The sequence below is a fragment of the Rhipicephalus sanguineus genome, chromosome 1 (genome assembly GCF_013339695.2).
Source record: "Rhipicephalus sanguineus isolate Rsan-2018 chromosome 1, BIME_Rsan_1.4, whole genome shotgun sequence".
NCBI lineage: Eukaryota > Metazoa > Arthropoda > Arachnida > Ixodida > Ixodidae > Rhipicephalus > Rhipicephalus sanguineus.
The window spans coordinates 339,548,654-339,566,264 of NC_051176.1; the positions used below are offsets into that span (position 1 = coordinate 339,548,654).

The 17,611-nt window shown below is 43.1% G+C and overlaps 1 protein-coding gene across 1 annotated transcript in view; it reads left to right on the forward strand.

Annotated features, from left to right (window-relative positions):
• The first annotated feature begins 6,969 nt into the window (after positions 1–6,969).
• Positions 6,970–17,611, forward strand: part of LOC119379608 (E3 ubiquitin-protein ligase AMFR-like) — a 124,341-nt gene continuing 113,699 nt past the window's right edge. The window contains 1 exon segment of the mRNA XM_037648914.2: positions 6,970–7,652. Within this exon segment, the coding sequence (XP_037504842.1) occupies positions 7,347–7,652 (306 nt within the window). The 5' untranslated portion in view covers positions 6,970–7,346.

Genomic DNA, 17,611 nt, shown 5'->3' on the forward strand with positions numbered 1-17,611 from the left:
CTGGTACCTTTAAATACGAGTTATTGATGGTTACAATCCAGTAAGGACAATTTTATTGAAAGAGATGACCCGCACGAGATGTTTTTATCAATACCTTCCCGTGAAAGATTTTGCCGGAGGGAGGTCAAACCCCCCTCACCCCTCTGAAACTAGAGTCTCTGATCAATAAATATTGAGACGGCGAGTGAACGCTAGTGCTTTCAAGTATATGTGAGTAGATTAGTATAAACGTGAGTCGTCATAAGGGTGATAGCAATGCTGAAGTTGAGTAGATAGGACCACAGGTCGGCAGAAAAATGCGGAGCTCACTCAGGCTCACTCATGAAATATATTTTGCCCTCAGGACTTACTCGGACTCAGACTCACCAAAATTTTCCTCATCCGGACTCACTCGGACTCAGATTCACTAAAATATTACTCCCCCGGACTCAGACTCACGAAAATATTACGCAGCCCGACTCACTCAGACGCACGGCTCAACCTGAGTCTGAGTGAGTCGACTTATAAGAGTGAATTTGCCAACATATGCCTGTGAGTAGTTGTCCTAAGTACACATATTCTTGTATACACTCCAATGTGTGGTTTTTGATCTTAAACTCTTTCTGTTTTGCCAGGCTATTTAACATTATCTTTGTCTAAACCATATTAATTTTGAGGCCTACCTTAATACTTTCTCGGTTTAATTCTTCAATCATTTTTTGCAATTAGTTGCTATCGTTACTGAAGAACACTGTGTCATTTGCAAATCGTAGGTCGTTGAGCCATTCTCCATTAACCCTGATTCCTGTTTTTTCCCAGTCTAGCTGTTTAAACACTTCCTCCAGGCACGCGGTGAACAACATTGGGGATATCATATCTCCTTGTCTGACTCCTTTGTTGATCACAATTTTATCGCATTTTTTTAAATGGAGAATTAAGGCAGCTGTGGAGTCTTTGTAGATGTCGGCTAAAGTATTGACATAGGATTTAGGTACTCCTTGTCGACTTAGTGCTTTTAAAACTACAGATATCTCTGCTGAGTTGAATGCCTTTCGTAGTCTACGAAGGCTATATAAAGGGGTTTGTTGTATTCAGCAGCTTTCGCCATTAACTGATTTATCACATGAATGTGATCCATTGTAGAGTAGCCTTTCCTGAATCCGGCTTGTTCTTTCAGTTGGTTTAAGTCAGGTGTTTCGCTTATCCTGTTTGAGATTACTTTTGTAAATATTTTGCATATCACCGAAAGTAAGCTGATGGGCCTATAGTTCTTCAAGTCCTTTATGTCTCCTTTCTTGTGGATTAGTATAATGTTGGCATTTTTTCAGCGCACTGGAACCGTTGCTGTTCAGAGGCACTGAGTATAAAGCGCAGCAAGTTTCTTCCAAATAAATTCTCCTTTTAATTAGATTGGCTGTTATTCCATCATTGCGGGCTGCTTTTCCGCGTGGCATATCGCATATGACCTTTCTAACCTCGTCGGTAGTTACATATGGGACTTCCGTATCTTGCTTGTCGCTACTTGTACTCGAGGCTGGATGACTTATTTTCGGACTATATAGGTTAGCGTAGAATTCCTCTGCCGCCCGAACAATGTCATTGAAGTTGTTGATAATATTGCCCTGCTTGTCTTTTAGAGTGTGCATTTGATTCCTTTTTACACAGTCTCTTTTTCGCTGTTTTAATGCTGGTGCCTTTTTTTCACTGCTTCTTCATTGCTTTGATGTTGTAGTTCCTTATGTCACTGACTTTCTTCTCGTTGATTAGCTTTGTCAGTTCAGTGAACTCTATTTTAGATGTTGAGTTAGTCTCCTTCATGTGTTGCCGTTTCTTTATTAAGCCTTTTGTGGATTGGAAAAGCTTGCCTAGTTTTTGTCTTGGTGCTTTACCTCCAACTTCGACAGCTGCTTCAGAGATCAGTCTAGTTATTGTTTCGTTCATTCTTTCGATGTCAGTATTATCCTCTTCTCCTAAAGCTGTGTATTTGTTTTCGATCATGATCTTAAAATATTCTGATTTTATTCTTACTACGTCTAGGCTGCCTTGTCTTTTGGTATTTAGTATTGCTCGAGACTCCTCAGATTAAGTGCTATCTTCGCCTTTACTAACCTATGGTCACTACAGTCAATATGTGCTGATAATACGAACTTCTTCATATGCAGCTTTCCCCTTAACATACATTTGCTCTTCCTTTGCTTTTTCAAACAAGCATATCCACTACAACAACCAAGAAGAAAAAATACATGACCTAGGCATTTGACATAAGCAAACACAAGAATGAACATTTATAGAAAAGCAAAATATAACATAAAAAGTTATATAATGGCCACAACCATTAGTACTGGTCAGGAAAGAAAAAGCAAGAAAACTTAACTGTGGCCATTGTGAAGCAGTTGTAAGGTTTACGCAAAGTGGGATGGAGAAAGAAATTATAAGCTCCCCATTCTCTCACTTGGTTTCCCGCTCACCTGGGATCGACTGACTGCTCTCCCTCTAACCCTAACCAGGGCGCACACGAGGCTGCGCGAGGACTCAATGACTGCACCACCTCCGCAGTCCCCCTGCCCCACGGGGAACCCTTGCTCACATTCGACGAGATAATGAAACACTTCTATCTGTCAAAACGGGTATTTCTCCTCCCGTATCCTGCCTTTTGTAGAGCACGGGCAGTTACCCTTCCGACTTTTACAAGCCCGTGCATATCTTAACCTTGCGGTTCTTCATGCTATTTGCCCTGAAAGGTATCCCAGTGTGGACTGTGCTGCCTGTGGACTAACGGCAACATTGGAGCATGTGTTATGGGAGTGTGAAGCCATCGGCTCCGCCTTCAGAGAGGATAGGTGGGCAGTGCTCTTGCGCAGCCCCGAACTGAATGACCAAACCCTGGTTGTCCAGAGTGCCCGCGATTGGGCCATCAAGCTCAGCTTGGCGGTCCCTACGTGAGACTAGCCGGGTGGCGCGGTGTATCCCCTGCATCTTCTCTAGACCGAAATAAAGTTCACGAATCACCATCATCAGCTCCTGGCCACTGAGTTCTTGCCATTTTGAAAACAAAACGGTCAAGTTGCTTCACAAAGATGTCACCATAATGCCCTTGATAGCATATGTGGGTATACTAAAGAGACACTAAAGAGAAAAATGATTGATTTAGCTCTCATATTAGCAAATTACACTAGCCCAACACCAAAAACACCTCTCTTGTTGCTAGAAAGACACTTTGGAAGCCAAAAATGCGCAAAAACAAAAGACAGTTGACGATGCCACGTTGATGTGTCTGTACTAGCTTGCCGTGACATCACAGATTTTGGCAGTGTCTTCTAGGACATACGCATATTTATTTGTTGGTAAAAATGAATTACATTTTGTTCTAAGGAATCCAAAGACTTCTAATGTCAAGTTTTGCAAACCTTCATTGAGCTAACAGCTAAAATGCAAAAAAAAAAAATACTTTGAAATCTGTGACATTTGTGACATACTGTTGGGGTTCCAAGAGAAAATTAAAAAACGCCAGGCCTGCACGCAAAGCGCAGCACAGTCACAGTGAAAGATGGAAGAGCGACATTTCTAGAGCCCGTTATAAACTCTCTTGTGGCTACTAATACAAGTACATTAGCAACGTACCCACTATGCGACAACTCATAATTTTTGGGAAGTTGGGAAGCACCCACCACGACATTATTCGTTATTCTGCGGAGAAGCGAGGTACCATCTGTAAGGCATTATGTGCATTTTGTTGTTGCGACGGTTGATGACGATGAAGAATTATGGCTGAGCCCTTTGTAATGGGATGGAAGCTCTAAACGACCCACTAGTTACGTAATTCATATTGTGCGACGCCCAGTCGTTTATTTAACTGTCCCACCACGCTTTATAACATACGTTAACCGGAGAAACAGAGAGAGAGAAAGGGGGGGGGGGGGAATTAACTTTATTGAGAGCCTGAGGAAATGGATCATGAGAGCCTTATGGGCTTCCTTGGCAACCAATAGAAGTGCACTTGCGAGGAACCCACTACGCTATAAATCATCATAATTTCTGTGAAGTAGCGAAGCAGCCACTATGCAATTCTTCGTCATTCTGCGGCGAACCGTCGTACTCGCTAAACACCTGTAAGGCATTATGTGCACTTTGTTGATGCTGTGGCTGATGACGATAAAGAATTATCGCAGAGGTCTTTGTAATGGGTTGGAAGCATTCAACAACCCACTCATTGCGCGATTCGCATTGTGTGACGCCCGGTTACAGAATTCGCATTTGTGTGACGCCTGGTTGTTATTTTACTCTTCTACCGCACTACATTACATATGTTAATGTGGTTCCTTACCGACATGAAGCCTGTATAGGGTCTTTTTGCAACGCAGTTTCAAGCACCGGCATGGCCCTGAGGTAGAACACTGGGCTCCCATGCCAGAGGGCCCAGGTTAAAACCTCGTTCCTTCCATCCTGGAAATTTTTTCTTTTTTTTTTTTCTTATTTCGTGCGATAGCGGTTACGGACACCAGTGGCGGCGGACAACTATGGCGCCAAAAACGGCTGTTGAAATGATCTCATAACAGCTTTCGCTGTAAAAAAAGAAACCTTCATTTCCCCTTGCAATAATGAACATACGGTAACAAAATAAATAACAATAGAGTTCTCAAAGAATAGGTTATCAGTATAAATTGATATAGCCTCTCACTTGTGTGTCCCTTTCAAGGGACACTATAGTGAGACAATAATGCGGGTCCTAGAGACTGTTGAAGTATGGGCTCCAGAAACTGTTTTGTTTTGATGTGCACATTACAGTAGCTGAGTGAAAACAAATTCCTGCCAAAATAAATTCCCACTAGATGTGTACATTTTTAACACTAAGCAGCTAAATGAGAAACTGCCATAAGAGAGGTTCTAAAATTGTGTTGAATCAAGTACAGCTTTGTTAAATGCTGGTGCGCAAGCAAGGACAATGCATCGAGAATGCAAAATGTGGTCTTAGAAGAAATTAAACAGTAGGGGTGGTATTCTGTAAGAGTCTGCTCACAGGACTGTCCATTTCAGTGTGTGCTGATTGGATAGGGGTCGGTTAGAATTCGAGCCCTATCCAACCAGCGGTTACAATTGGTGCCGGTCTGCCAGATTTTGAGCTCTATCAAATCAGTGCTTGTTGAAATGGTGGGTCCACTTAGTGGGCCCTTACCAAATACCTCTCTAGATCTGAATGCTGAACTATTGGTCTTGCTGGTACCTCCAGGGCTAAGCCCCTTGTGCACGCACAAAAATAGCAAAGAAAGTTAACACAAGGATTTCGCCGACGTGGATGAAGTGGTGAAGCGCTGCATGCGCAATGCGGAAGATGTGGGTTCAGCTCCTACATGCTGCAAGTGACCTTTTTACCAGTTTCCTTTACCTTGTGAATTCTAGATATTAAACAAAACAATGAATTTCCCTTAATGCTTTTATCTATCTGGCATCATAGCCTCACCTCACATCCACTTAATTTTCATGACTTATGCATGTTATGGCAATAATTTACTTCTATTCACACCAGACTTGCTTGATAAACATTATAGCTGAGTGTTCAGGATGTATTATGCATAAACATTCTCAGAATGTGCTCACTTTATTGCTGCTATCATGTGATAACGCAAATTTATGAAACTTACATCTGGATTTAAGAATACTGAAATTCTTTCTGCACTCTTGAAATTATGTTACACTTGCAGAATTAAAGAGCATGGTGTTCTGCTAAAAAACAACGCCCACAGATTTATCAGCGTGCCTTAATTGTTGTGTTATTTCCACCGAAGATATTTGTTTACTAGCACTTTTTTTCTCGCCGTGTGAGCGGTAATTCGTGTATTTACATACCAAAAACGATCTGCGTTTTTGTTCTATAACAACATTAAAATTAAATTTGCATTTGGCGCTGTAGTGGTGAAGTTGAAATTTCGCAAAACTGCATTTTTGGTCCGCATCATTTAACACACACTTGGCATCGTTATATGCATGATTTGTTTGAGCGGTTTGTTGTCGACTGACAGCGAAACCTGCCCGCGTGTCATAAACAGCTCACCCCTCCGATGGCGTGGTGCGCATTGCCGATAGCGCATTCTATACTGCCGATTTAATCAAGCAGGCAAAGAATCCGGACGTATTCGCTTACGATGCGCACTAAAAGCGGCGATCTCGCAGCGAAATTTAAACAGGGCAGTGGTAAACGCAAAATACTACTCATATCTCTTTCTTCAAACTTTAATAAAGAAACACGTGTCACTAGGCGGCTCCATTTAGCGACATGGATACAGTTACCCGCACCAGCAGAACATGCAAACGCGCAATGCACATTGCAAGCGTCAAACGTTGCACAATTTTCCGGCTATAATTTCAAAAAGCGCCAGTTTACATGCACTTGTATGCGAACCTGCAAAGCTGTTATACACACATCAAGAGCACTCGAGCGCGCTCATCCCCCTCTATGATTTCGTTCAAACTAGTCAGTAGACAGCCAGCGCAAGTGTGAATCACATACATAACCATATTATCGGGCAATAGACGTGAATCACACTTTTAACAGACTGTACAGGGCCTGTCATCAGTTCAAACGGACAGATTGATGGGCTAGTTGGTAGCACATAATTCAGGCAATAGCGCAAAGAATCACATGGACGGCGAAAGCGAGACGGGACACAGCGCTAGTCATCGGTCCTGTCGCAAACATGCGGGTGAAGTGCTACAGGTGTAATCGGCCACGTATTATACCCTTCCACTACGTACCAAGCTTCGGTATGGGAAGTTCTATCTTGCAGGGGACCCGCTCATTAGTAGTCAATATGTCATCGAGCGAAAAATAATCTCCAAAGCTGGGCGCGCTCCGTCTCCCAGAGGCGGACGACATTTTCAGCTTGCCGCCAGCCCGCTGGGTGGAGAGTACGCAGGCGCGGAGAACAGCTGAGGACGAGAGTAGGCACGCTCTTTCCGCGCTTCTTTAGCGAGCCTTCAGCGCTTCAGCCGCCTCAGCTTCAGGAAGTAGTGCGGAGAATCCCTGCGGCGCAACGTGATGTATTTCTGACTCGCAGTACGCCCCACGAAAAGTCTTTGTAAGTCGCCTACAGAACCTTGTTTTCTGCCGTGAGAAAAAAAAAAGCGTACACTTCGTTCTTCACCGGCTGAACGCCTAAAATTTACCAGTCGCGGGCAGCGAATCAAACGTGCTCTATTTTCATCAGCGTAGTAGTACTTAGCTCACCTCTCGCGCAGCGTTCGACGTCTGGTGCAGAGAAAATGATGTCAGGTTAGAAAGTGGCTGTCGTTCCTTTCTTCGAGACAGAGAAATGCCGACGTTTCTCGATATTTGGTGATCTTCAAGTTACGAACCCAGCCTGGAGCCAAGCATGCCGGCGGTACTGTTGGATCGGTTGCCCCTGCCGAGCTTGCAGGCGTACACGGTCATAAGCGTCTTGCTGCTATCGGGATCTGTTTATTATGCTGTTCAAGTCACCTCACAGCTGGAATGGAAGATCAACGCGACGTTCAACTTTGACTTCACTACGGATATTGATACCACGATGACTGTGGGTAACCTTACTTTTGTGAGCAACCATCAGCTTACGCTTGAACAGTTTCTGTTAGAGCATCACTGCATACGGCGGCTGCTGGAGATCGTTTACTTCATGTTTCAAGAACCACTCTGCGTATGGGTGAGTATTTCTATCTATTCATGTTTCTCCCGAGGCTCTTTAAAAACTGATAGTATCGCGGTTGCCACCTTTAGCACCAAGAGGGATGCTTTGCCATGAAAGGCGAAGTATCCCTTTCCTTCGCAGCTCTGTCATATGGTGTCGGCAACGTCTGCGTGATATGAGCGCTGACTAAATGGTACTTTCACGGTAGTTAATCCCATTGTCAGGTGCTACACCGAATCTCTAGTCTGCCCGCTTCGACCCGTTTTGCGTGTAGGCCATTTCGATATGCTAAACTTATAGAACTGTACTCTTAGCTAGAACAGCTTTGCTAAAGCTGTCAGTTGCGGTTTGCTTTTGTATATATCTAGTAGTTCTCAATAATTGCACTTTATCTTTTTGCTTTAACTTGACTGTGTCTTTTCTCCGTAACACTCAGTATACGGTCCCTTCCTTTGCCTAATCAAAATTCTGGGTTACTTCTGCCTGACATTCCTCGGCGATCAAAAACTGAAACCGCAGGACCGCCATGTGCAAACGAGTATTCTGGTGGTGTTATTGCGTGAAACGGCGTCACTACGTGTGTGTACGGATTACTGCCAACGAAGTATGGTTGATGCTAATTGAAATATTATTCGACATTTAGTATGACTCGACGCAGGGCGTTGTGCAGAAACGGTATGCATAAAAAAACATTATGACGATGCGCTTTCTTTTATATATATATTGCTGCACTTTGCCTTGGGCAGGCCGAGCGCAGATTTCATTTGGATGCACGTCATAGTGGTTTGTCAAAACATAAATACCACTTTTGCATGAGATTTGATAAGAATGTTTGAAAAGCCCATTCAAGCAAATAAGCCATTCATGTGTATCGCAGCCATTTTGTAACTATTGGCAGCCTCTCCTGTAATCGTCCTTACGCAATGTATGCATAGTCAGAACGGTGGCGATGCTTCGCACCTACAATCTATGCAGTTTAATTCTCAAAAGCTCTTGGATGTTACTAAGTTCACTCGCAAAATTGCACCTTTAGCATAGGGTACACAAACATACTCGAACTTGCAGAAAAAACATTGCTCTCATTTTTCTACCATAGCTGCAGTTTCTCTGTTTTGGTCATTGAAGGGTATTCGACGTGAGAAGGCCATGACTTTTGCAAAACCTTTAAATTGTTCAAGCTTTTTAGTGCAGCAGCAGAAAAGTGTGTTTGTGCATTTTCTGTATTGACGTTTCCTGCGTCCTCTTAGTGCATAGTCACTAAAAAATGGGGCTTCAGCTTACACATATTGCATTAAAGCAGTCCAAATATTCAAATTGTTAACAATACAAAACTGGATCTCACCTTCAAGATGCCGTTAGAATTTTCGTTGTATTTATACATTCTGAAGTAATGTTGTATACTGGAAACATTGCTGGGCATTGTTCTTTTTTCATTAAGTGCATTAGGCAGTGTAGCATACAGTGATCTATTGCCATCGTTACAGTACATTGAAACTCAGTAAACATTGGAAAAAAAGAAGGCTTGGGCTGAAGCAATTAAATATTGTGACTTGAGGTATACACAGCCATGACCAAATAGCAGTTCATAGCCGTTCGAAATGAAAAGTGTCTGGCTTGATTTTCCATTCTGAGTAATGAAATTCTGTGCATGTACTGCTACACTCGACCCTAAGCAACTCAAATGAGGGTGAAATCTTTTATTATTCTGTGCAGGTTGTAGAGAAGAATAATGGAATCCAAGTGGCTCGATTTTTGTCAGTCAGAATTCATGATTTTGTCACAGTGGTGTGTCTACGTAAATATATGGCACCTTGTGTCATGAATTCATGTACTTCATGCCATTACTACATGGGCAGTGACACTTGTGTGAACTGTTCTCATGACGTCTGTCTGTAGCACTAGCCTTCATTTCCAGCATTGTGTTTGGCAGGACTTGCTGCTCATTTTTAGAGCATTGAAGCAAAGTTATTTTTCTAGGTTTTCGAGCAAAGGTCCAGATGAGTAATGTTTGTGACACATTTGGCTTCCATTCTCATCATGTGCTTTTTAAAAAAATTCCTCACGCAATATATCGAACACTATGGTTTTATGCATTAAGCTCACCGAACCAACATGTTTTTAGTCAGCATTCACACTGTTGTCAATCAACATTGTGTCAACATTAGGCACTGCTGAGGTATCATCAGGTGAATAAGATAAACCTTTTTTGTATGAAAAATGTTTACATATTTAAATAAATTAGAAGCTTATATGGGTTTCTGCTATACAATGGTTGTATTCTTTGTCATATACGGCAATTCATTCACATGGTGAAATTTTGGTAAGTGTTTTGTTGGCATCATGACATTCAGGCTGCCCGTACTGCCAATATACTTGAGAACTGTGATGTGAAAATCATTGTAAAAGGAAGTAGGATCACCCTCTAGCTTCATTTGTCAAGTGCACTTCTGCAGATTTACTGCTAAACATGCATGGAAAATGACATCCCTGAAACTTGTCCTTTTTTTTTGGCACTTATCTCCATTGCCGCACTTAATATGTCGAGCACCAACTGTGGCTGATAAATGGCATCCCTAGGAGGTCTTCCTTCACTTGGTACATAAAATATATTAAGTATGAAGCACTTGTGGCGTTGAACCTTTTTCCATGTTATATAATTTTGCACATTACAGCAGTTTGTTTTTAGCTTGTAGTGCAGGCATTTCATGAATGCAGGCATAGCTGTGATGGCTTGTAATTTTTCAGTTTCTATGTGAGTCATGGTATGTACTTTTAGATGCGATTGTCATTGGTTTCAGTTGGCTTGCAGTTCTGCTGCTTTGGAACTCTCCAGGTAGGCAGTTCACTAGGTGTGGCGCAAGTGACATGCTGTAGCAAGTTGTGGGCAGCACCATACGTCCCATACAAGTCTGACCCTGTGTGTGTGCCGTGTGCTGTTGTACCTCTGCTACAGTTAGGTCATTGATGATCTGCTGGTTATCTCTCTCTTTAGTTAGTTGTGAACTGCTTCCATGAACACTGTGAATGTGTTATACAGGGTCCTTTTTTTTGTATTACAAAAACTTCTTAAAAATCATAGCAAATCATAATAATGCTCTATTTAACGTACAGCTGTCCAGATTGGTAGCTTTTGAATAAGGAGTAACTTGCACTGTTCTATGCATTATTAAAGAAGTTGTGTTTACTAATTATATATTACGGGTGGTTGATGCAGTTTAACAGTGTGAAGCCTTTTCTTATCGTTACATAGCTGGACAACAATGTTTATTATAAAGGGACTTTTCTCTGAGCTACATGAACAAATATTTCACCTTTGCAGGCCTCAATAATCAAAACTCACTAGGAAAAAGAATGCCTGTGACACTGATCTCACCACGCCCACATGTCATCTCACGGGCGCAATTACGACTAGTCCAGTGAACTGCCGCCTCGCTTTCGATGGCAGCTAGAGTCTTCACTCCAGTGGTAATCTACATTACCATTCTATTAGGCATATATTCAGTGATAAGTTATAGACAAATGAACTGGAGAAAATCGAAATGAAGGAATAAACAAAAACGGGCTGACCCCAAGGCACCAGCCATTTGGGCTAGACCATCTGTGAAAAGTGTGGTTAAGGGGAGAGGGAGTGGATACAAGATTAGCATTGCAGGTGTCTGCCTTCCAGAGCAGTTTTACTTGAAGCAAGCCTGCAAGGATTAATTAATTGTTCTCATAGCTCTCATGAGAGGTTGTTCACTCGAATTTTTGTTGTTCAGCTAGACTACGTAGTGAACAGATGGGAACCTGCTTGAGTGCATTAGATGTATAAGATCAATTATTAGCATACTAACTAGAGTTATGCATAGCATACTAACAGGGTTATGCATACTAACTAGGTTCATACCTGTGCTAAGATTCGTGAATTTGATGCACAGATAGACAAAATAGTTTCACGTGCCACATTCCCTCCTCCTCCCCCAAGGGCGCTTTTGCATTTGTTGTGCCAGCATTCAAGTGTAGTGGCCAGAGCATGGCACTGTATATGAGGCCTAGCATGTTATTGCAATACAGTGTTGAAGTTATGCTGAACAAAATTGCTGAAACAAATGGGGAGTCTTTGCAAAACTAAGAAGAAATGTGTGAAAATAAGGAAACCCAGCATTATTCTGTGTTATCCTAAGACGAAGCACCTGCAGTGAACATTTTGACAACCAGTTGTAATTGCTCCTCCGAATTGAGAAAGTACGCTTAGAGGATTAAAGTGCCTCGACAAGATTAACATAGCAGCACTAGTGTGTTTAGTAGGAGCTGTTTTCGTTATCTGAAGGAATGGTGACATACACAATGGTGTCACTGCTTCCTGGACATACCGAGCAGCATTATGACTACATGACAAACATTAAATAACTGCACTTGCAAGTTGCTGTGCTATACAACAGCTTGCAAAGTATTTTTTTTTGTATGTGACTGGCTCTTTTATGACATATTCTGTATTTACACAGCTGACAGTAGAGCAGTATGAAGGGCAGATAGCATGTCGCTGGAGGTTTGCTTTTTGTTCACGTCATATCTATTATTTGCCACATCTCTGTGTTCATGCTCTATAAAAGCCTTTTGCTTGTTCGAGGAAATTCTTTGTTGCCTCTAACACAGTGTATTTGCCTTGTTTAAAAGTGGCTGGCTGGGATATTCATTTTCAATGCAGCTGTAGCTAAAGTGCTACCTAAGCTCATAAATTTTTAATGATCACTTTTAAGAGTATGAGAGAGATTGCAACCTACATGAAGATCATTTATGTTATGGACAAAGCAGTATATCTTTTCTTGTTGTCGTGAGAGCCCTCCCTACTGCGCCGCGTATGCAGGGAAACAAACACCTCTCAGGAAACAAACACCTCATGTGCCTTTTCAGGATTATGCATTCCCACACATTTATGTATTTGTGGGAGGAGAGCCAATTCAAAGCTGGCCATTTAATAGGTTGATTTACATGATTTTATTGCATAGTATATACTGATCAGGCAACCTAAAAAAAAAGGCAAAACAGGCTTGCTAAGCTTTCAAAATTTGTGGTGAGCTATCTTTACATTTAGTTTCTTGACAAGCAAAATATACTTAACAGTAAATGATGCTCAGTAGTGATCGGGTACACATTACTTGATGCTTTGCATCATTCTTCTCATGCATATGTGCCGATTTATTTCCAATTGTATTGCTCTTATGCAAGCTCTCGGAAATTCAATTTCGTTGAATTGACCGCCCTTTGTATCGCATAGAGACACAAAAGGTTAATCAAGAATTTTGCATGAAAATTCCAAGGTGCATGTCTCTTTGTAGTATGCATGCATGCAGACGTATAGGAACCGCCTTCGATCGAATGTGGTTTACCTAGAAATTTCGCGCATCGTTTCCATGGCTTCATTCTGTACGTTGCGATCCAGCATGACACGAACGCGCGCTCGCTTGCGGGCCTCAGCTACGGCGCGTGCAAATCTGCATAGCCGGTAGCTGTCGAGTGGTGCTCTATCGGGCGAGCGCCGACCGACGTGAGCGAAAACAAAGCGCTGATGGTGGCCCAAGGTCGCCGACATGATGGCAGCGGTTCCATCTTAAGACGTGAGTACACAATACAAATGAGGCGGCGCTGGGTGAGAGAGGGGGCACCGCCGAGGCAGCTCATTGTTCTGTTTTGTCCGGAGCGTCTGCTTTCGCCGGGTGCCCCGGTCGGCAGAGGACTTTTCTGTGTAAATGCGTGTCGCGGCTTCAAGGTGTCTCCTTTCTTCTTCACGTAATTACGCCAAAGCCAGCAGGCTGGAACCTTCCGGTTACGAGCGGCACACGTCATTGAAAGCTGTCAGCTGCTGTGTCGCCCTGCGGCACCGGCAGGCAGCGTGACGCACTGGTGCTCATTGAGTCACATGAGCAGGGAGCCTCTATGCCAAAGTGTGCTATCAAGGCACCCTGCATGTGTTTCGCTCGAGATCATAGAAGATGCGCGCTGGGCGCTCGCACTTCGTCGTCAGTCATCCGGGCGCATGGATATCCGTGTCCGCGCTGCGTGCTTCCAGTAATCACTGTGCCTCGGTGTAAATCGGGCGCATAGCTACGACTTCTCTACCACGGGCACTCATTGGCTTTACGGTCAATGCTTAGCCTGCCCGCTTCGCATGCATGTTGGATTTCCGTGTGGTCGTTCTTGTACCGGGAAAGTCAAGGCTCTGTTCGTACCCCTGCACGTAATGATAGGCAGGAGGCCGTGACTAATCTTTGCTCAAAGTTTCGGCCGCTCGCAAAATAAAGGGGGTGGAATGGCGTTGTTTATAGGTGTGCTTCGAGCGAACAGCGATGTAAATGCTGCCAAGTAATTAAAGATCCAGTACATACGTCTTCATTGTGTTCCGGCAAGCAAGTATTTTGGTGGTATCCCTTTCAGGTCATACGTAGAGTAGCTTTAAGAGTATATTGTAGGGGTGTGCGCATAGTACAATTTCATCTCGAATTCGAATCGAATAGTGCCGAATAGTGGCAAAAAATATCGAATACAAAATATTTTATTCAAAATTTGAAGAAAATAAAGAAATGTAATCTGCTCATGTCCTTGAGCACATAACGCGGTGAGTGACTGCTAACAAAGCACTACAAATTGTCATGCAGAAACACAGGCTGTTCCACGTGACCTGGCTTTAGGCTCTCTTGCCATGATGCTAATAAATCTGATGCAGTTGAAAAGATGCACCCACCGGGCGCCTCATTAACATGGATGGGAAGGTATCGCAAAGCAGTTTTGGTGATACCTGGGAAAAGTGCAGCTCCACGACCTTTTAAGTATTTCAAAGGACCATCGCTTTTTGTGATCAGGTGCTCTTTGAAGTATTTTTGAAGCGCGAACAAATTGTCAGATGTGAAGCCAATCAGCGAGGGTTTCGCGGGCCACTGTCGGGACGTTTTACGGCGCATGCGGCACACGCGACTGGACTACGTAAGAAGCCCGTGCTGGGGACCCGTGCATTCGTTTCTGAGGCGAAGTTGTGAAGCACTTGACAGTTTTCTCGTGTGTGTGTGTTTTTTTACGCGCGGAAATCACGTAATCTTTAAAACAAGCATGCGCTCGCTTTTGAAACAGGATATCGGTGAAACTTTTAACGAAAGACCTACTGTAAGGACGTCACCGTTAATTTTAGCCGCCCCACCCTAACCAAGTTGCCCCATTGGCCTTTGTCGCGTTTTAGATAATCGTCCTGTCGAATTATTCGAAACATCGAATACTGGCTATTCGAAAATCGAATCGAATTATTCGATTAAGTGTTATTCGATTCGAATTCGAAACTCGAATATTCGCACACCCCTAGTATATTGTCTACGCAGTAGCGCCGTCTATCAGCTGGCTCTTTAGCCGCCATGTTAGCTTGGGCGAATTGTACCACATTGTGAGTTCTGATTTGACTTACAGTGCTGCTACGGCGTTCGATTGGTTCAAAACGCCAATATGGCGGAATTTGACGGCGTCCATGACATTGGCGTAGCCAGATGGGATGGGGGGCAGGATTAGGGAGAATCTAGTGCTATGCGCGTATGTAGAAAATGTTGCCTTGTACATATTTGTGCATTTTCAAACATTCGTTTTACGAATACGCCCTTGTTGCCACATTTTTTGCTGTGGTTTAGCAGCAATGTAGGTAGTTAAGCATACTTGCAAGACGATCATAGCAGCACTGGTTCCGTCTTGCTATTTACCGCGACAAGTGCATAACAGTTGTCTGTTATTGCGCTACTAGCTCGTTAGTTAGATAAGGCTTTTGCCCCCGAATAAATAAAATTCTTAGGGCTAGTAATAGCAGAATGCTGCACAAACCACAAGGCGATGAATATTGATAAGCCGATTCGGTCTTGTTTGGCTTGTGTTATACCACGCAGAAATGGGGTCCTGGCAAAGAAGCATAGCATTTTTTTTTTTAAATGAAGGGATCATTTCATATTAGTGCTTTATGGGTGAAAGCTCCGGTGTTAAAACGCGAAGCTTATGTATTATCGACTTGTTACAAAAGGTCCAAGGATATAGTGGATTTGGAATGCGTAATAAAACGTTACATGTGGCTGACGCAAGTGTGTTCGCAATTGGCGCGTAGATTTTTCGGGGTTGCATCATGTTGGCCGTATACGAACACTGTTACATTTTTGTTCGCGCGCCGTATGATAGGTCAATTGTTTCCGTCTGCGGATTCCCTGCGTAAATACGCAGGGAATCCGCAGACGCAGGTTGATGCTCTTCGTCGAGTGGGAACTGACGCAGCCAGAATAATTCAGAACGACATACCAACAACTCATGTTCACGCAGCCAAAAGCTTTTGCTTTCTGTAGTTATTGCTGTAGCCGAAGACTAGACAGTGGATCCCCGAGCTCCTTGTCTGAGCTGTCATTGCGTATACAGGGTGTTTCAAGAAATGTCCAACCTTCTCGAAAAATCAGGAAAATGCGATATTTGATTGCTGCCTTCAAAATTGGTTTCTCTGTAGTGGCAGGGATTTTAACATGGTTAAAGAAATTATTGCAAAACTGTAATTAATAAAGTTAAGTTAATTAACTTTTTAATTAGTGGAGTTAGGTGGTTGTGTCAAATGGGAGAATTGAAGTTTTTCGTGCGAGAAACCCAACCCAACTTTAAGATTTCGAAAAAGTGCCATCAAGTAATATTTACGAAGTAATGAAATTCAACCAAATTCAATGGCGAAACCTAAACAGAAACATGGAAGAACGCAACTGCCATATTCTTCTGAGACGTCCAAAATGAGTGAATGACTTTTTCTGTAGCGCTAGGCATCTTAAGATGGTTAGAGACATGACTTGAGACAGTAATTAAGAAAGTTAAATTAACTTTTTAATTAGCGGAGTTAGGTGACTGTGTCAAATTGGGGAATTGAAGTTCTTCGTGCCAGAAACACATCCCAACATTGAGATTTCGAAAAAGCGGCCTCTAGTAATAATTACGAAGTAACGAAATTCCACCGAATTCGATGGCTTTTGCTGTTGAAAGCCGTTGCATTTCATTGAATTTCATTACGCCACAACAATTACTAGAGGACGCTTTTTCGAAATCTCAAAGCTCGGATGGGTTCCTCGCATGAAGAACTTCAATTCTCCCATTTGACACGATCACCTCACTCCACTAATTAAAAAGTTAATTAATGTAACTTTCTTAATTACTACCCTAAATAATGTTCGTAACTACCTTAAGATTCCTGCCCCTGCAGAAAAAGCAATTCGGAAAGCCCCGAGCAAATATCGTATTTTCCAGTTTTTTTGAGAAGGTTGGACACATTTCTTGAAACACCCTGTATAGTTACTTCCCAGAAGGAGTAAAGCATCCCGAAATCGTTCCACACCACACGATCGCAAAACATTCAAGCGGTGATGCGCCAGCTCGTACGCGCCGGAAAAAGAGGAAAGGCTCGCAATGCGCCAAACATTTCCTTTACGCCCGATGACAAGGTCAGTGCACCTTTATTGACAACCCACGGGGTCGCCAGCGTGCACTTCGGCAGCTTCTTCATGGTGAGTCTTGTCCAGGTTACATGTAACCATGGGCGTTCGCAGGATTTTGTTTTGGGGGTTGCAAACCCGTGTTGTATCAGGGAGGGAGAAGGGTAGTGCTTGTGAGGCTTGGGTAGGGGGCAAGTGCGCCTCTTGCACCCCATCTGCCGACGCCCATGCATGCAACTTATAAACGTGAGGATAGCCATATTCTGCAGTTTGGCGGCAACGTTTGCGGGTGACTTCTACTGAACCGTTCACCGCAGACCTGCGAACACCGCCCTTCGTGGCGGAATGTGAAAGCATGTGTACGCTAGCAGCTGAACCTAGTCGGCTGCGTAAGTGCATTTGACACAGTTGTTTGCACTAATAATTCTTACATAGATGGAATACTCTAAGGTGACAAGAGACGCGTTCACTTTGACAGCAGTCGTAGTAGTACGTTTGCTGCGTTGATGTCTGCTA